At 46.2% G+C, this 20,570-nt stretch overlaps 1 protein-coding gene across 9 annotated transcripts in view; it reads right to left on the reverse strand.

Moving 5' to 3' along the window:
* Window positions 1–20,570, reverse strand: part of meis2a (Meis homeobox 2a) — a 229,812-nt gene that overhangs the window by 12,056 nt on the left and 197,186 nt on the right. For all 9 annotated transcript variants that reach the window (XM_049596482.1, XM_049596479.1, XM_049596476.1 and 6 more), the window contains one exon: window positions 15,833–15,909. In XM_049596482.1, coding sequence (XP_049452439.1) covers window positions 15,833–15,909 — 77 coding nt within the window. The remainder of the gene's footprint in view (window positions 1–15,832; window positions 15,910–20,570) is intronic.

Consider the following 20,570-nt stretch of genomic DNA (forward strand, 5'->3'; position numbering starts at 1 on the left):
TCTGTTTTATGAAGTAGAGTCCTTTAACTTTATGAGACTTTAATTCAGCAAACCTACAACATCATCGACATAAAAGACAGTTGACGAATACTAAGGAAGGTTGAAGATGAAATCACAGCAAACCAGTCTGTCTGACTCAGTGCCTGTATTTCTTCTTCTTTTTTTCTTGCTCCCTCATCTCAGTCTGTCAGAAAGGCCTTGTTTCTGGTTAACTGACTTGCAGCCACACCTGGTAACTCGCTCCTGTTGTCAGCATTCCTTCCCTGAGAAATCGTCATGCCAAACCACCCTACCCTGGAGCGCAGCCAAGAGAGAGGGAGACGAGAGACAGAGCGAGAGGGAGAGAGCCTCGCTGCTCGGCTGGCCAATTGCTGCGGAGATCGGAGGGAAGACGGCCAATCAGGAGTAGGGTCACTCGTTTGACGAGTTTGTGATGAAAGAAAGAAACCGAGCCAGAGCCAGAGCGAGACAGGAGAGAGAAACAGAAATACTAAACATGTCCTCTCCGAAGGAACGAGCGCTGGACTGCTCCGAATGTAGCCCTGCAGAGCGTGCAAAGACAGAGGAGGACGCTTTGGAATTGTGACACAGCAATCGTTGACAGTTTATTGCCTTCACGGCTGACCTGCACATGCCCATTTTGAGAGCTCATATGCCCGGGACATGGGGGCAAGTTTCCGTTTGTCAGTCAAATTCCTGTACCCCCCCGTCTGTCTTTGCAGGGAAGATTAGATGCAACACAGTCTGAACAAGAACGTGCTGAACTCAATCCCTGATCACTGCTTGCAAACATGACTGTCCTCTGGTTCCTATTAGAGCTCATTGCTTCCATACTTCTGCTTCAGACAGAAATAAAGATTCCAAACCCCCAGCAATTGAGTCACAACTCACTGGAATCAAAGAAGGAAGGCTTTAGTTTGATCCCCCCCCTCCTCCCCAAAAAAAGAAAGACAGGCAGAGAGGAGTGAAACACTCAGTGTCCTTTGACCAGGAAGTGCATGCAAATTAACCCCATGAGAAGGGTGTGTTTAGTATAAGCAAACACTAATTATGGTCCAGTCAGACAGTGGGGCAGTCTGGGGCTACTGAACCTCCAACACTGATCTACTGTAGTGTCAACAACACTGATTGAATCAGCTCACATGGTCCTAACAGGCCCCCTGTAACAGTTTATACATAGCTTGCCACCAGACTGAACCTTCAGTATCTATGGATTTATCATAAACTACCACAATGGAGCTTTTCACGTGCTCCACTCCTCCGGGATGGAGATAAAGGACAAAGAGATAGGGCAGGAATGGGGAAGCTACCTCAAGCTCATCCTATCAGAGACGGCGTTTCCCCTTTTTCTATCCCTTCTTCCCTTCTTTAAGTTAAAACAGGAGTCAAGAGACATAAGCCGGGCGAACATTACCTCACCCCCGTGTTTGATTTAGTGCAGATGTGAAGCGGAGCGAGGCAGGATCGTTTTTTAGGAACGTCAGCGAGGGCCCACGTTTAGGGCAGCCACTGTGTTTACATAGTTTTACCTCTGTCTCTCTTTCTCTCTCTCTCTCCCTCGTTCTCCCATCTACTGTGCCTCCATACCCCCCTCCACACTCTTTTGTCTGCCTCTCAAAGGGGGACTGTTTCACCTCTCCTCCATGGACTTTCACTGACCTGTTTTTCTTTCCCGTTTTATTACTCCACTCATTGCCCTTTTGTGGCATCGCCACCCCCCTCCTCTTCCTCAAGTCCAATATGAGTAACATTTGCATTGCTCTGTCAGTCTTGCTGCAGAAGTCATTCCTCTCCGAAACCCGGGGAGTACGAGTCATTAAGACTCGAGTGGAAAATCAGACAAAGAATTATATATTTGTGTTGCAAACTGACACGATTTAACGAGCAGCTAATTAAAATAAATCAATAGCACTGCGGCATGCTCGCTCCCTGTCTGTCTCTCTTTTCTCACTCTGATTTTCTGTCAGCACCAAAGAGGTGGAATGCTGCAGTGTGGAGTGCAATGCTATTCTAGTGATGGTTTTACCCTTAAAATTAGGCTTTAACTACCGCCTGTGCATTATGATGATCACACGAGATCTCACATGCTCATCACGTAATATTAATGATAGATACACACAGCGATAATCCCAGGAGTAACTCTCTAAACTACAACAGCAAGACAAACAACAAAGGAAACAAACATAGACATCTCTCCCTCTATTTACCCTCCCATCTAACACCTTCTCCCCTCTTCCCCCTGTCCAGTGAGGGCATGTCACCCCTGGGCCTTGCAGTCCAGCAGCCTGACCCCTGCATGGCGGGCTGTGCGGCCCCAGCTGCTGACTGTCCGTCAAACACCTCCAGAGCAGCGTTGGGCCAGGAAGACCACGCTTGTTGCCCCTTTGATCCGGCAAGCAGCAGCTGCTGCTCCACACAGCAGCACTTTGTTCCTCTGTCTCCTCACCACACTCTGTCCTACGGCACAAAAACACTGAATCCAGTGCAGAAGTGGAGGGAGAGAAAGGAGAAGAGGAGGAAAAAAAATTGTGGGGGTTATGGGGGGGGGGGGTTTAAAAAAAAAAAAAAAAAAAACTTGCCCGTTTTTTCCTCCCTACAACATCAACAAGCTCTGACAACGGCAGCGGGGGTTTTTCTTGGCCCCGACACAGCTCTCAGGCATCTCCTTCTTGACGCTTCACCCTCCCTTCTCTTTTAAGAGATATGATAGTTATTGTTCAAATCAGCCAGGGTGAATGGAATGGACCGAGGCCAAGCCTGCCCCAGGCGTCAACACACCTGTATGAAAGAGACCTTATTGTAGCAACCCAACGTGGCTAACCTGCCCTAGCTCTACCAGTTTTCTGATGTTAGGAGGGAATCATCTCTACTTTCTCTTTCTTTCTCTCTCTCTCGCAGACAGTCCCCTAATATTTCCCGTCATTAACCTCTCTTTCCTCAGAGGCTGGCACCTCTGCCCCAGGAATGTTTTTACTAACGTTGTTATTTTTGAATATCACCAGCAGACAGGATGGGGATTAAGGAAAGAGTTGATCCACATCTCCCTTGTTAGCGAGGCCCCTCTTCTCTTACTCTTGGGCCCGCTCCCTTAAGACAACACCTTATTAACGTGCATAGGTGCACAAAAGGTATTCTCCGCCTGCCCAGGAGCTGAGGGACCAACAGCTGTGTTTTACATTGTTTGAAGAGCATCTGAAAACATTCAACATATGTCAATATTAGCCCCCCTCCCCTGCCGTCAGAGGTTCCAGCACATGACAGAGGTCGTCAGCGCTGGAAGGTAGCACTCATTCCTCATAATCCGGCGTCTCACCTTTTGGGTGGGTGAGGGCTTCCTGCTTTCATGCAGGGCCAGCGAGAAATAGAACAGAGACGTGCTGGCAGGCTGGCACACACACACAGATACACACAGAGGAGAGAGAGGAGGTGGGGGGGGGGTAGAGTAGAAAGAAAGAATGAATCCTGCACTATCATTACCCCGGCCTACCCATCAGCCCTCCTGAGATGAGAGGGTGTGCTCACAAGATCGCCTCATTTTCTCAGTTGTGAGTGCCACCCCTATTGCCCAGATTTCTCCTCTCCCCCCACAATGCCAGGACTGCTGGGCTCCTTTGTACGTCTCCGCGGGGCGGGCAGGTACAATCTCCGTTTCCATCCACTTCTCACCGCTATCATACAAACGTGTGACTTTTTTAGCCTCTCTGTCTCCCCCCCTCTGCACTATCTTTCCATCTCCATTTCCTTCACTCTCTCTTTGTCTCTCGCTCTGTCGTCTTCTGCTCCCTTTCATTCTCAACCCTTTTCTCCCTCTCTGCCTGGTAATCGAGTGAGAGATTCCGCGACTCTGTGACTCCCCCCTTATTGTCAGATATCAAACAGGGCGGCTTTGTGGATTACCAGGGGAAGCTGATAATGGCATGATAGAGGCGTGATATTTCAAACAAAATTGAGTGTCAATTGCCTGCATCGTCTAGGCAACACAAGTGTCTGCGCCGCGGCAGCCAGGAAGGAAATAAGGCCAATCTATTTCCTTTGCTTCATATCAAACGTCTCTTCTTCTCCTTCCTTTATAAGACTATAATGGGTTCGGCTCAAAGAGACGAAGAGGGGGCCCTGCCAAGAGGGGCTTCAACAGTTGCGTCCTTACGCAACACACATACACATACATGAGCATGCATGTACACACACACATGCAGACATTAACTTACGCTCCTGAATCTCAAATGCATTAGCAGAAGTCAGAAAGCAGGGCCAATGGGAGGTTGTGCAGGGAGGGTGCCCCCATTTCACCACCCCGCCTCCAAACATATATACACATGCACATGCTCTCCCTCCTCTTACTTCTTTCCTCCTCACACTGCTGTACCATTAACGACGAATTTGGGGCAGTGAAAATGCACAGCAGTTTGAGCAATTAAAAAGTGACACCTAAACCTAGCGTGAGACTGTGGAGACTGTCTGATGCCCAGGTTTAGGTGCAGTCTTAAAAAAGCCACACTACTGGGTGAGTACAAGGCTCAATGTGTGTGTGTGTGTGTGTGTGTGTGTGTGTGTGTTTGGAAAAGGATCCTCCCTCCCACTGGGATGTCATCATCTTCTCATCATTGTGTTTCTGGCGTGTGAGTGACCGTTTCCACCAAGCACGTTTCCATGATGTGCCCGAGTAAGTGTGTTTGCACATATTAGTGACCACTAGAGTCATCGGTCGAACGTTGTCAGCTTGCCTCTGACTTCCCTACTGAATAATTAATCTTCAGTTTCAATTGCACATAATCGCTTTGACACACATAACTGTGAGCACAGGCACACAGACACACATGTGCAGGCACGGTCAGAAGCAGAGTTTAGGGGCTAAAAAGCCCAGCAGCAGGCAAGTGATATAAATAGCTGTTGTTTGTGGAGAGGACTGCTGGCAGGAGCAGCACTGACACTGTGGAGCGGACCACGGGGACTCTGATGTGCCTGGTGGCCTGGAGCGAGCCCTCTGCCTCTCAGATCAGCTCTACCACTGACTGTGTGCAGCTTTGACTGGCCTCCTTCATATGTGACAGCCTGAAACAAAGGCAAGATTCTGACTAAAGAGCCACACACTGTATTTTAAGCTCACAGCAATTCTAATTGTGCAATGTGTGGATCTAAGAAAGCTCTCGTCCAGCACTGTCAAACCACCTTCTCAAAGCAGAGCAGGCAATACACAGACACACTCATGACTCAGGTGATTGTGATCTGCATGACTGAGAGTCAACCGGCTCTCAGAGTGGAGCAATCAAGCTGAACCAATCAGAGCAGAGCTGACGTCAAAGCATGCCTCTATGAAAAGTAACTAGAAGCATCAAGATCAATATTACACAGGCAGAAACATATAAGTAAATATATAAATATATAAGTTCATCTTTGCAACTGGCCAGAATTTTTTTATTAAAGAGGGACTGTTCACCCCAAATAAAAAACATTTTTTCCTTCTTCCTGTAGTGCTCCTTATCAATCTAGATCGTTCTGGTATGTGAGTTGCTGAATGTTATCAGCTGTAGAGATGTCTGCCCTCTTTCAAATATAATGGAATTAGATGGCACTCACTTTGTGGTGCTTAAAGTGCCAAAAAAAAAAAAACATTTGGAAAAACTCAACAGCAATGTCTCTTTCCAGAAATCATAACCCGGTTACTCAAGACAATCCACAGACCTTGTTGCGAGTAGTTTCATGTAGGAACTATTTTCTTTCTACAGAACTACACCAGCCATGCAGAAGTTGGCGTGCATCTATTGCTAGCTCACCTCGCACCACAGAACTCGGCCATTAATGTTTACATTTCACGCTGTCACAAACACGTGCCTCTCGTCAATGAGTAGACGTATGATATCTTCTGTGTCGTAACATAGTTGGTGAATGTAGTTCAGTAGAAAGAAAAAAATAGTTCCTCCATCGAACTGATGAACCCTTGTTCAACGTTCCAACATATAAGAGGTGTAACTGCCATGGTGCTACCCATAGCTGTGCTTTTGAACTGCAAAAAGAAAAAAAATCGTGCATGATATTTTTTGATCAATTTAGTTATTTCTTCAAGGTAATATCAGGTGCCTCTGGCATGGTATTTTGGTATAAAGAGATTCCATATCAAGCGTACCCAGAAACATATCAAAGGGACAGTCAATAGTTTTCAGAATGTTTATCATATCAATGGTATCTTTAATGTAAAAAGACAAAAAAGAGAGATTAAGTTTTAGAAAATAGTCAAAATGACTGATTTTTAGGGCTTATAAGAAAATTTTACGACTCCTTAAAGACATGCAGACACTCTGTGTATTCTTAAAAAAATGTTCTGGTCAAGTAATATATTTCTGTTTTCTGTCTTTCTATGTTTTCTGTGTATTTTTCTATACAGTAGTTCTTATTGAAATCATTTTTTTTTACTCAACTTCAGCTGTGTTGTGATGAATATATGCCCCTATAATATTGATCTTGATGTTTTTTAGTTTCTTTTCATACTTTGCTTTCCCCAGTGTGAAAGTATTAGACAGCGTCATTCAGCTCTGCTCTGATTGGTCCAACCTGATCGCTCAAACCTGACAGCAGCCTGACTCTCAATCGAGCAGATCACAATCACCTGAGTGATGAATGAGTTGTGTGTATATAGTGTCTGCACTGCTTTGTGATAGTGGTTTGACCGTGGCTGCCAAACATCTCTGTCAGATCGAAAGGTTGCACAATTAAAATTACTGGGAGCTTTTTAATAACGTGTGCAGATCTTTTGTGTGATTTTTGGATCTAGTGCCTGTAAAAGTTTTGGATGTGTGCACTACACAATACTGAAACAGATACAAAAATGTCTGTGTATCACAAAAGCCACATTTAAGTCAGCTGACACTACAGAAAATGATCCTTGGAACCAAACTGTGTGGACTGTCATGACTGATTCTTCCTCATACAGATGACCCCACTGATTAAGACTAAATTATTCCAAACCAGGGATGAGTAAATGTAACTTTCTACCAAACAGCACATCATTCTGGAGACTTGCTATTTCCTCACCTGTGAGAAAGCAGCACAAAGCCTCAGTGTAACAAGGAGATGATAAAACAGTTATGTCTTGGGGGGGCTACAGGCAGACGCCCCCCACCCACACTGGGGAAAAGACATTTCCGCCGCCCTCCATCCTCGCCGCACATGCTCACAAAGTTTCCCAATTGAAACATCATCGTTGATAATGGGAGGAATAAATATTCATAAGGCTGGGAAGAGAGAAACCCTAGATTAGGGTAATGTACTCCTCATTGTTCTCCCCCCCCTGTTCTTTATCCAGCTCTTCCTCTGTATCTCTGCATCTTGTTATGCATGTAATAGTGCTGGCTAATAGTGGCTAATTCCTCCAGCTACCTCTGATAACTTCATCAAAGCACGTGTGTGTGTGCATGTGCATGGAGGGAATGTGTCGGCGGGATGCAGCGTTTATTTCTCACCTCTCCCAAATTGCTAATTACCGGGCTTGATATCTCCAAGATTTTGGGCCATGGTCCAATTAAGATTGGATTGTTTTTTTGTGCAGAGGCCCTGTGACTCCCTCCCTCCTTTCTTCGCCTTTCCCTCCCCTTTTCTGCTTGGCACTGAATCCGCTGATACCTCATCCATAACAGGCCTGAACTAGGGCAGAGCATGGCTTAAACAAACAAAGGGCTATATTGATTTATAGGGTCTTCCATGATGGGCTTATTGGCCCCGCACCTCAAAACCACATAGGGCACAGGGCCATGAATCACAGCTTCAGAGCACACACACAACAGGTAAGAATAATACATTGCAGCGTTGTTAAGGATGTCAATACAACACTCCTCTACTCTTCATATCTAGAAACACTCACTCCCATTGTGCCTTAAGGGAGGGGGGTGGAGAACCGTCAGTGGAGGCTGTTTTGATAGTGACACCGCACAACCAGAGCAAAGATAGCTTATTTGCATGCTGTTACTGTACATCCAAAACACAGGGATAGAGGGAATGCGATGTGTGAAAAGAGGGAGGTAAAGAGAAACGGAGAGAAAGAGAAAGGGTGAGAGAACGAGCATGCCTGGACAGAGAGAAAATACCTTGTGGAGGTTCACAGAGTTTAAAGAGCTCAGCTAAAGAAGGAGCTCCTGTCCTCTCTGGCTCCGACACACACACACATACACACATACACACACATGCATATATGCCCTCAAGGCCATTCTGTTACACCTGGTCACCTTTATCCTTTTTAGTCCCCCTCCACACCCTCACCCCTCCCTCTAAACACATACACCATGCACCCAAACACATACACAACGTTCAGCAACCCAGAACAAATCACCACCAAGATACACACAGCAGCACCCTGTGGCTACCACGCAGCTCCTCCTGGCTATCTCCCTCAGCAGATAAAACTAATTATTCCAAATCTACTCTGTCAGGTTGTCTGATCCTCTGGGGCCTCCAGTTTAAATCTCTCTCCCTCTCAGTCTGTCTGTCTGTCTGTCTGTCTGTCTCACTGCTTCTCTCTTCTCTCTCTCTCAGCCACAATAAGACTAAGAATCTGTGCCAACTGACCTCCGGAGTAAAAACATAAACAGAGCGACGCGCCGTAAAGACACATATAGCAACGCAGCAGCTGAAGCTTTCTTTGTGAAAACAGAGCATTCCAAACAACCGCCACGCTGACCTGAAGTCAGACTTTTCTTTAAATGCACGCCTCCGAAACTAATCAAATCCATTTTTTAAAAAAGCACTGATCGAGCCTGCTACTCTAAACAACTTTGAAAAATCACAAAAAAATGCATGACATCATCTAGCATACAATCCAAAGGACTTATGCACCTATTCAGATGCCTAGTCCCTCTATTGGCACTTGCCGTTGGCACCCATGTTAGGCTTTAGAGCTAAATAACAGGCCAATATCCCAGGCTTTCCAGCTGCACGCCCTGAAAGCCCATGGAGAAACCATTCGTCCCAATGAGCTCTAAAGGCAAATGGAAGCTCATAAACAGAGACTTGACTGTATAGACTTTGCATTTTATCTTTCAGCAGTTTCCCCTTTTATGGGCCAGGGACCCCTATAACAGGGGGAGGATGGGAGGGATGAGCAAGATGGGAGGATGGCGGCGGGGAGAGAGCAAGGATGACAGTAAGGATGTTAAGAAAGAAGACGATGGCGGAAAAGAGCAGGGGAATAAGAATGAGGTACAGGTTGGCAGAACGAGACAGAGAGGAGTACCGGGGTCACAAATCTTGCTGCTATTCTAGTACGTGACATCTTCGCTCGTTTGCGGCTGCTCATTAACAAACAATACTGCTGTGAAATTGGTTTAATGACAAAGTAATAAAATTGCTATTCTGCTCACAGATGGCCTCAGGCACAGGGAGATTCTGGCAGGCTTACTGTGGCTGCCCGTGTGCATTAAGCTGCTTGTTCATGAAAACAGCATCCTACACTTTCTTTCTCACTATCACCAACCTTTTTTTTTCTTCTTCTTCTTTTTAAGTTCTTTCTCTTCCTGCAAATGAAATAAATTAACCTACTTTCCTCCCTTGTATTCTCCTTGAATTCTCCCTCTCCCACACCCTCCTGCTCTCCCTCTCTCCTCCTCTGGTGTATTCTCTCTCTCTCTCTCCATCTCTCTCCAGTTCTCACCCCTAGTACAGAAATTACCATCTTAAAATAAAAAAAGGAGGCTCGCCCACGCAAACGCAGCTCGACTTCATTTCAAACGCAGAGCCCTTGTTATTAAACGACCCACCAATAAAACCAAGCCGTTGAGGAATAAAAGAGCCAAAAGGAGCAGAGAAGTACAAAGACCTCCCTCCTCCCATCTCTCCCCATCTCTCTCCATCTCTCCCTCTCTAATGCTTTCTCTGTAATGCCTCTTTCAGCTCTTCGCCTCACTATCTCGCCTCGTCTGGCTTCGTTCTCCTCGCATGCCGTCTTTGCTGGGAGAATTCCACAGCCTTGGAGAGTCTCGAGCTTGTAATGGGAAAACAAGTTAAAAAAAAAAAAAAAAAGCGTTCATTTTTGTGCGTGATCGCCCGACTGTGCCAACTTTTTTTTTTTTTTAAAGCACCACCTGTTTTTCATAACTCTACACTCACACAGAGGTGGGCACTGGGCTGCTCCGTGGCCGCGGTGGGTGTCCATGCCATGCTATGACCCAATGTGCCCCCAGTGCCTGATAAAGCGGGAGTGGGCCCTGTTAATCACACTGAGCGTTTCAACAGCGGCATGTGTTCTCATGTACTTACACACGGCACATATACTCTGAGCGCACACATAAACACAGTGGCGCACATTAGCATCAGCTGTTCGAGACTACCGTGGCTTATCCTGTAAGTATGGCATGTGTCTAGATTGCACCGCGAACAGATATTTGGATCTGTAGCAACTGCGGAACAAAATGGAAAACAAAATAAAACCCGCTCCAACAGGGAATCTGTTCTATTTCACTATGCCAATAATGAAAATATGTTTTTCCAAATGTGTTTCTTACTCCAAAACAGATAAAATGGGATTATTATTATTACAGCATCAAGAAAGCAGCCAGATCAAATGAACTTAGCGGGTAGGGGGTGTTGGTAGGGGGGCTGGCACTTGGGATCTGACAACAGAGTCAATTCTGCTAATTAACTGCCAATTAGCGGTCCCTAAATGAGAGGGATCATGATGCCTGTGTTGGCAGCGCCCCGATACACTCTCTCTCTCTCCCTCTCTCTCTCAGTCAGACTCACATATACACTCGCACACACAGACACACCAGGGTGATACATACACACACACAGAGCCGCAACCTCTCCACACTCCAGCTGTATATTTAGAAAGCCAGGGGCATAAGATGGCCACTGCCGGGAGTCCCTGGTTGCAGCCAAAAAAAGGCCTGACATTTCCATCTGGGTCAAAGTTAGACAGATAACCAGCAACTTCAGTCAACTAGCCCACCAATGTGGGCAGAAACGAAAAGTAAGGAACGGGCAGCGATGTCGAGGAGAGTGAGCAGAGGGGAAAAAGGACCTCAAAAGCCTCCGTGTGTGAGATTCACAAGACTTAAATACTTATAAAGAGTGTGGAAAAAAAGAGGCGGCTGGGCCAGTTTCATAGCTTTATGTTACATTTGGAAAATATTAGTTATTATTTTGCATTTCATAATGGGCTCGCCCGCCAAACCAGAGGATCATAAAAAATCATAAGAAAATCATAAAAGCCAGTGTTTCTAAGTGTCTCATTGGACTGAGAAGTAGGGGATGGAAAATGCTTCGCTAAGTGGAGGAACAAATTTGGCTTGAGCTGCTCTCAGATACTACAAACAAATGTGCTTGACCGTTAATAACACTTTGCATGTGAACCTGCAGCACGGCTTCCACGCACCTCTGCTGGGTGATTTAAACTTTGAGGAGTCTGGAGGGAGAGAGAGAGAGAGAGGGGGGGGGGGGAAATGAGGATCTGAATGGGAATGGGGGACATGCTGTGAAGGGAGCTACAGAGCAGTGAGTGTAGAGCACGCTAAACTCAGTTTATCTGCATGCTGTGCTGCAGCAGTGTGCATTCTGGGAGGAGAATTTGGAGTCCAAATGTCATGGAAAATGATTCAATGTGGAAGTACTTGTATAATATTAGTAATTGTATGAATGTACGATGCATCCATGGTCATGGTTTCAGTACTTTCGGCCTCAGAGTCCTTCGCTGTCTGCGTGCAGGTGTGTGAGGAGGCTCCTGAGTGTCTGGTTAAGATACTGTAAGATGAAGACCTTGGAGACATTAGACGCATCTGTGTGTCGTGTGAAATGCACCGTATAAGGCTGAATCATTGTTGTGTTACTTTAGGTTTTTGGTCCGTGCACATGAGCTGTCTCTGATCAGATTTGTTTAAGCATATATTCACGTCGGATCAACTGCGGCTCATCGAGTTCATTCTATTATTCATCAAAACAAACTACACCTGTACAGATGAGGCAAAAGTTGTAAAGGCATATGAGCGTCATGACTTTTAAAAGGTGCCTTTTTTAGCTTTAGCGTTTCTAGCTTTATTTTATTCATTCTATCTTATACAGCCATTTCCTGGACACAGACATGTGCACACTGCAGCTCTCCGGCTAAACACAATGGAATTAAATAGCTAAATCTATATGCAAACATACAGTAAATGTATACTGAGTTTGTCCTCCTGTTGAGGATGAATTTCCAAGAAAGAAAAAAACAATCAGAGCACCATGCCCTGCCCTGAATGGCCGAAGAGACTGAGCCTATTTCATCTCCTCAGTGGGCACAGGCTGCTTGGCGCCGTCGTCTGGCGGATATCCTTCCCTTATCATGTGACCTGTGCTCCGACAGGGGGCAAAGGTTGGCTGCGATCCGCCCCTGTGTCTTAATAACTCACTCATTGTATTCCTTTCTGCCGCTAATTAGAGCCTCTCCCCTGTGTATGTCTATGTGTGTGAGTGTGTGTCTATGCATGTATTCCCCCCTGGGCTGTAGAGAGGAGGCAGAGAAGTAAAAATAGAGTGTGGCTTAGTGCCCTCTTTATTGTTATTAGTGCTCCAGTGGCACAGCAGTCAGTCATCATAGATGCCAAGAACTGACATATTCACTCTCGGACTTGCTCTGCCTCTCTCCTCTCTCTCTCTGCTGTGGAAATGACCAACTGGCTGCCTGTGAGATGAGGGAATAATGAGGGGACGATTTCCTTCCTTTTTTTAGATGCTGTTTCTCTCAGTCATCTGTCATCGGCGTCATCTCTCAGGCCTGTGTAATAACCCCCCGTGCATGTATGCCTGTGTGTGTGTGTGTGTATGTGTATTGCTGTAGTGGTAAATAACGGCAGGATAGCTGTGTGTTTATGGCAGTGAACGAGGGCACATCGTGCTGGGTCTGACGCTGAGACATGAAAGGATTCGGTCAGGCCCCATTTAGCCCAGACTGATAGCAGGACACCAGGAGCTGCTGAGGCAGGCAAATACACCCGCTAGATACTGTAAAATGTGAGCACGTCTCCGGCGTTCAGACACCTGAGTCTGCCGTTTCACCTACTTCGCTATCCCACAATGCAATGTGTGACACGGCCCTCACCTTTTTCCCCGCAATCTTAAACAAATGCAATTACATGTCAGACCACTCCCCGATTCTGCTAGCATGACGCCAGTTGTCTCAAATGTGGCCAGAGCAAACACACTACCTAATGGTCAACTAATGGCGTCCTGACACACTGTACACACATAACATCTCCGAACACACTGAGAGCGTAGTGTCCCATTAGTAAGAATGTGCGTAGCGTGCACACACGCTTACACACGGACTATACTATTAACTGGAAAATCAGGTCCTCCTCCTCATCTGCTCGACACCAGCGTGGCGAGATTGTGGACTTTAACCTTTCCCTTTGTTCCTTATTAACATCACACAGCTAATGGGGTGTGGGCTACAAACAGGTGAGGCCGCCAGCTAATGACACAGACTGGATATAGAACCATGTGGAGTGTCTACTGTGGTACCGAGACAAAAGACTTCAAACATGCTATAGATTTCTGTGTGTACAGGTGAGCTGCAGGTATAGGGGAGGTGTCAGTTGGAAGGGTACGATTCAGGGAGGTTTGATGGGGCAAGTGGGGAGAGAGCGAGATGCACTGTCTATTGACTATCACACAGAGCACCCTTGTGCCCTCGCTGGGCCGCGATTGTGCCGGCGGACAAAGCCCTGATTCAGCACATCCTTTCCCCGAGGGAGAGCTCTGGAAACCGAAGACGGCGGACCATCCCCTCCCTTACCTCCCCCCCCACTCATCCTCTGCCTCTGTCTCTCCCTCCCTCTGTCTCTATCTCCCTCTCTCTGGCCAGTAATGTGGCAGCGGCCATGCATCAAAGGGAGCTACAGAACAATGCAAGGGGCCAGCCAGGAATTTGAAGAGCTTTTTTTTTTAAAACAGGAATTTCATATGGAGTTTTGTCACATCCTGGGTGGACCATCTCAGAAACAAAAGAGGAAAAAGCACAACCCAAACTGAGACATACACAACTGTAACTCACTGTCCCACCTGGTTAAGCCCTATGTGAGGGAAAGAAAACTCCAGCATCCTCTCTCATCTTTCCCCTCGCTGTCAAATAGCCAATAACGTGTCAGCATCTGCCAGGCGAGTTGACAACACCCAGAATGTACCAGAGATAGACCAGCACAGTCTGAGCCTCTCTAATGACTTTATTTGTGAAAATTGATTCCCGGTGTGTTTTTGTTAACACGGCTGGTGTAACATTAATACACAGCTCCATGACCGCCCTATGCGTATGTGCATGTGCCGCGTGGAGACGGGGGTTCACGAGGATGTTACCCAGCACGAGATTCTTTCAGACCTCTTTATAAATGGATCTGAGGCATTTCAGTGCCAGGCTTGGATTTCATGGCCTCTGAGAAGGCAGAGACTCTTCCTATATCTATCTCTGTCGCCGTCTATTTCTCCTGCTCTCTCTCTCCTCGCAGGTTTGCAGACTATTTCTGCATTAATCACCATGACACAGGCAAGGCAACTCAATTTTCTGCTCCTGTAGGTAAGGTGCGTGGCGTCCCGAAACGGTGGCACGAGGCATGAAACAGGCAAGCGGGGGCTAATCTTTGGTTACTGGTGTAATTGAAATGCTATCCACACTGTAGGGTGCATTAAAGTCTGATAACAGCGGTTCCTGTGGCCAATTTAAGTAGCTTGACTTCCCTTGGCTAGAAGGGAATAAAGAAAAGGGTGAGAGAGAGAGAGAGAGAGAGAGAGAGAGGGAGACAGAAAGAGAGAGTATGTCAGGATGGAGGGAGGGTGGGGGGAGGACGAGGGAGGGGGCTGATAGATAAGGCCGACAAACCAGGCTAATTCTCCAGGCATGTTTCTCATTGTGATCCAGGAAAAATGAGAAAAAAATGTATCGCAGAACCAAAAAATCAATTGACCCTCGGGTGGCTTGTCAGGCTGCGAGTCTGATAAACCTAAAAGCTTCGTTAATGTCGGCCTGCCTGTACCCAACAGATAGAGCACTTTGTAAATGAACCCGCTTTGATAAATATATTAAGGAAAGCTGTGAATAAAAGGCACAGACTTGTCATTTGTAAATAGAACCCCCGCTACATGGAATTAGAATGATAAAATGGGGTTCCATATAATTAAGTTTGTGTAAGACCTGAAATCCGTGCAAATACCTTCCCGGAAATTTGAAAGGAAGCTGTCAGTTCAATTAATCTGAACATCACCCTGAGAATGTACTGAACAAAATTAAGCTGCAGATAAAACCTGGGCTAGTATTTTGATAAGTAATTCCTGTATCATTTCTTTGCTTCTGTGATCATTTTATTTAATCCACCACCCCCAGTTATGTGCTAAGCCATCTACAAAGGCCCTGCTGGCCAGGCCACCAAAACCTTAATCCACCATATAGCTTGTGCAAAACGGGGAGGGGGTGGAAGGCAGTTTTGCCTTTTGTGGGGGCACCAGTGGCGGTGCTAGGTATGGTGTTTTTTGGATCAAGGGGTGGGGTGGGTGTGGGGGCAGCTTATGATCTCTGCCTTTTCTCCCTTAAATATATCCCACTGAATACATGTGCATCAAACCACAAAGACCAGTGACTTAGCCGCAGAACACTTTCGCCGATAACACCGGAACATCCTGGTAGCTTACATGTAATAATGTTACAAAGGTTGTCTGTGTGTATATCAACAGCGTGCAGCCCCGTGTGTGTGGATGCGCGACGGGGAGGGCTGTACATAAACGGTTTTCACACTTGGCGGGGAGAGGGAGGCGAAAAAGGCTTTTGAAAATGAAAGGCAGAGCGATGCTGGTGGCGGAGATAGGGCGAGCGGAAATCTTGACTCACCAGTTGTTTACTTGTAAGATGGTGAGGCCTGTGTCTTGGGCTAGCTGCTTCTTCTGCTCTTCAGAGGGGTATGGGTGCTGCGGGAGCAAACAGAGACACACACACACACAAATGAGCCTCTTTGACACACAGATTAACATAAATATTCACGTATGTAAGTGCTCATAAAGGGAAACGCTGCAAGGGAACACATGCTCCGAGTCAAGTTCTTGACTGTTGCCTATTACTGTATGTATTCAATATGTTCTCGTGTTTGTTGTGTTGTGTAACCCAAGACTGCACCTTCTCCTGACCTCCACCCAACCCCGCCCCTCCCTTTGCACTGTATAGACATTCAGAGCCTACACGTGTCCACCCACCCACACACACACACACACACACACACACACACACACACAGTATTCAGCGTTAAACCTGTCAGAGCTGGCCAAACAAGTTTGTCAAAACTGTCAACTATGATAACCCCCTTCCCTATCCCCACCCCGCCCACACACAAACAATATATAGTGTACACATGGAACGTACACACCACACACAGGGAAAAAAAAAAAAAAACACTTACGAGCACATGCTGACGAACAAGACTTTCAACCAGGCCTAACAGCACATACTGTGGTGTCTGAGAATCCTTTTATAATACCAAGCAACAGAACGAGTGGGCGCAGATTTGCAGTGAATACATTTATCTTTCCTTGAATGTCTGACATGTATCGTGGTGGTGGCTCTTTCATAGAGAGCAGCTGAATACAGGCTAACGCTAAAAAGGAAACAGAATGCTGTGAAATCTCCCTCCACAGCCTCGCCAAGATTTTTACCTGAAAATGTAATTCTGCAAGCAGGACTGCAATGATACTATTTGTGTCAGGTCCAATCTAGAGAACATGGGCTGATATAAATGGCAGACCTTGGGCTGCCTCGCTCCCCCTAGGCCTGCTATGAAGCATGACAAAACAACAGTGATCGCTGGTGACAGATGTCTTTAAGGGCCAGATTAGGAGTCGGGGCGCACGCAAACGAAACAAATGAGACACTATGTGTTTCATTCAGCCACTGTAGACAGACGGCATGCATGCGCACATTCACACGCATGTACACGAGCATGTGCAAACACACAAACAAATATTCATAGACGTGACACCTGCAAATCACAACACACAAAAATTCCTTTTAAAAAACTGACACTTAAATCCTCCTCTATTTTCGGGTGGTTTCAAGCTCCATTAACACACATTCTTCCCCTTTAAGGAAAACACCTTTAGCCTCCAGACTTTTTTTTTTGCTTTCAGCTCCGCACTCATTGAGAAAGCAAATTTCAAAAAGCTGGTAATGTCTGCCTGGCTCGTGTTAATTGAATTCAATTTTAACTTGAAACGATAACAGTTGCTCAAGAACAATTTTCTCATTTGCTGCTGAAATAATTGATGTAAGTGAGGTTTCATATCAGCCGAGAGGACGATTTCTCCTTTCAGGTGGCGCTGCCTGTCTAAATGTGGTCTGTTTTAATTAAAGGAGAGATGGAAAAAAATGGTTTGAGGAATGTGCTCAATTAATAACAAACAAGGCCGAGATTGGACAAATAATGAGTCCCGGCTGCAGAGAGGGATTACTCTGATTTGTACTTGTGTACGCAGTCGCTTTTAATATGCTAAAAATTATTAACAAAGGAAAGATGATAATGCTTGCATAGGAATACATTTTTTGATTGCCAGGTGCTGACATTTCCTTGGCTTTGGAAGACAAAGCAATGTCTATTGGTTCCCGTGTGTGTGTGCATGCATGTGTGTGTCAGTAGAATGTGCATCAGATATACATATCTACATCCCAGTGTGTGTGTGTTTGTGTGCGCCCGCTCTGGACAACAACATGTAATAAGAGTACAGCCGCTGTTTCCCTCCCCCTTACACTCCTGGGCTTCCTCTGCGTTTTCACATTAGCTGTGACCTCGGTCACGATCAAAACACACTCGCAAATATAACAAGACACACACTCCCTCCCACTCTTGTTTTGTGTGTGCCCTCTACACAAACATATACACAAATTGAGACATAGCTAAAGATGATGTGCTACAGAGGTGCGAGGAGAGGAACAGCCAAGATTGGAAATGGGAGTGGGTCATTTACATTGTATTAAGGCTTCCTCAGCCTCTCAAGCCCAGACCCCGGTCATCAATCGCCTACTGTCAGCCAGAGCGCGCTTTAGCCCGGTGATAAATACGCCGGCCAGCGGCGTAGCTCGTCCAGCAGCCACTGCGTAATGAATGGTTTGAACAAACAAGAAAGATGTCTCATCAAGGAGAGTGGGGACGTTAAAGCCCCCCTTGCGCACAAAACCCCTGAGTAAGGAGATTTACTCCGACCACATAGACACAACACTAAAAAAAAATCCTATTTCGTTCATCTCATTCCCCTCTCAGCCCTCGCTCATTCGCCTCTCCTTGCCTCCTTGTGTCAGACTACATCACCCCCCTGCAACCCCAAGACTTGCATGCACTTGCACTTATGCACTGCCAAGCACACACAATATCTTGTATACAACCTTTCCTCATCCTCTCTTGATCTGTCCTCAACTCTCCTGCTCTTGCCTTTCTTGCTGACCCCCCTTCCGCAACACACACACACACACATACTTTTTATGGCAGCGACTGCAGGCCACCCACACTTTTCTTAAAGCATGGGGCTCTGAAATCCCAGCTACAGAAATGGTGTGTGTTGGTGCCACCAACACACACACACACACACACACACACACACACACGCAGACGTGAGAAATAAGCCGGCATGGTGGGCCTAGTGGTTACAAGGCTGCAGCAGCCGTGAAATTGGAGAACGGCTATTTAGACCTCTGAGTAACCTCTTAATGTTAATTGCATCAGTAAAAAAATATGTTGCTAAATCAACCAATGAGCACAAAAAAAAATCTGATATGAAAAGAGTGAATGTGAGATGCATCGCTGTATAAATATTAAACAGAGTCAGGGAGCTAAATCTGTTCTAATGTGTTTCTTCCTGGAGATGTCCTTCTGTACCCTCAGGAGACGGTATGACATGGTTATTTAATGGATGAAACACAAACACGGAGCGAGATCAAAGATGGTATTGATAATCTCCCCACTAGCTTTGGCTCCGCTCAATATGTTCAGTTACAAACACCAAGGCCAATATCCTTAAAAGAGGATTGACCGCAAAACGTAAAACAGCCAGTCTATAAATAATTAGAGCCAGAAATGAGCAGCTTCAATTTGTCGTCCGGGCAGTGGCGGATCGAAAACGGCTCTGTTAATTATGCTAAAGCCTGTTAATGGCACAAGCGTGCACTATCCTGATGCACACATGTCGTCCAACTCTCTACAACCTGACCCCGCAAAAGCACAGCCAAGCATCAACACAAACACAAAAACACAAACACAGGCACATACGCAGGTGGATCACATTCTGCCAGTCATTGAGAATGGAGCTGTGTGTGTGTGTGTGTGTGTGTGTGTGTGTGATGGCTAAATTACAGGGTGTGATGTGCTCTGTGCTCTCTGATAGTGCTGGATGTAATGGCCCCTGTGGTTGCTGAACATTACAAGCCGAGGTGGCTCCATCATCCGCTGTGTACGCTCCTTAAACCCCCTCTGAGCCCCAGCTTGGCATTTCACCATATGCAATAACCACATCTACAGCCGGACCGCTCACCACACCTTTCGCCCACACTGACTCCTATCTACTTGCTCAACACCCAGCCCGCTATATATCAGATTCATACTCTCCTGACACCTATTTGCTGCCGTCGTCAAACCCCACAGCCCGATCATTATCCCGGTCCGCTCCATTCAACCTTCGCTGCTTCTCCCGCTCCGCCCCCTCCCCTCCGCTCACCGAAAAACCTGCCGCCCCTCGCCTGGTGGACCCCCATTGATGAATGACATCATCAGTGTGTGACATGAGTTATGGAGCCAGGTCACAAGGTTGCGGTGGGCTTGCAAACCTATTCCATGCTAATGACTCCCAGGAAATCACAGGCCATTGGCTGTTTATCCTGTTGCCGTGGCAACACTGAAGGGGTTTGCTGATGATGGAGATTCGTGTGATTTAGCCTCAGCTATTTTGGCTACAAACAGAGCAAGCAAAAATGACCTAAATCTTTTTGTGTGTCAACAACACAGATCACATGGAGTCTGATCTTTTCAGTTCAAATTTGGGCCACTTTTATACGTGGTCATAAATCAGATACATGTCTGACTTTTTTTTTTTGCAATGCGACAATAGAATTCATGCCACTTTTACGTCACCCTGGTCCAGGGATACTCAACTTGCTTTGCCCAGATGCTACTTTTACAAAATGACAGGAGGCTAGGGGCCGATTGCAGCAGCCTCACACAGGTCAGGTGTACTGAAGGAGCGTGTCTAGGAGCTTCCGTCGGGGGGTCTGGAGAATGTCCAGTGACAGGTTTTTTGGTAAACGAGCCCTACTTTAAAGCTTTTTTTATGCACTCTGGCACCTTATTTGCATTAAAAGTACAAAAAAATCCAGTGTAAATTTAATTTAATTGGGATTAAGAAAATGGTTGGGGGTCCACCTGGTGCTGTATAGCCAGATTTTGGCCCATGGGCCTTAACTTGAGTATCCCTGCTCTAGATTGGCAAAATACAAACATTGGGAAAATAACATAATTAAAAATTTGACTCTCTTCTCTCCTCATTATCATCCTTTTTCCCCCTAAGTGTCTTTTGAGCCAAATATAAAATGACACATA

This window comes from Epinephelus fuscoguttatus, linkage group LG14 (assembly GCF_011397635.1).
Source record: "Epinephelus fuscoguttatus linkage group LG14, E.fuscoguttatus.final_Chr_v1".
NCBI classification, from domain to species: domain Eukaryota; kingdom Metazoa; phylum Chordata; class Actinopteri; order Perciformes; family Serranidae; genus Epinephelus; species Epinephelus fuscoguttatus.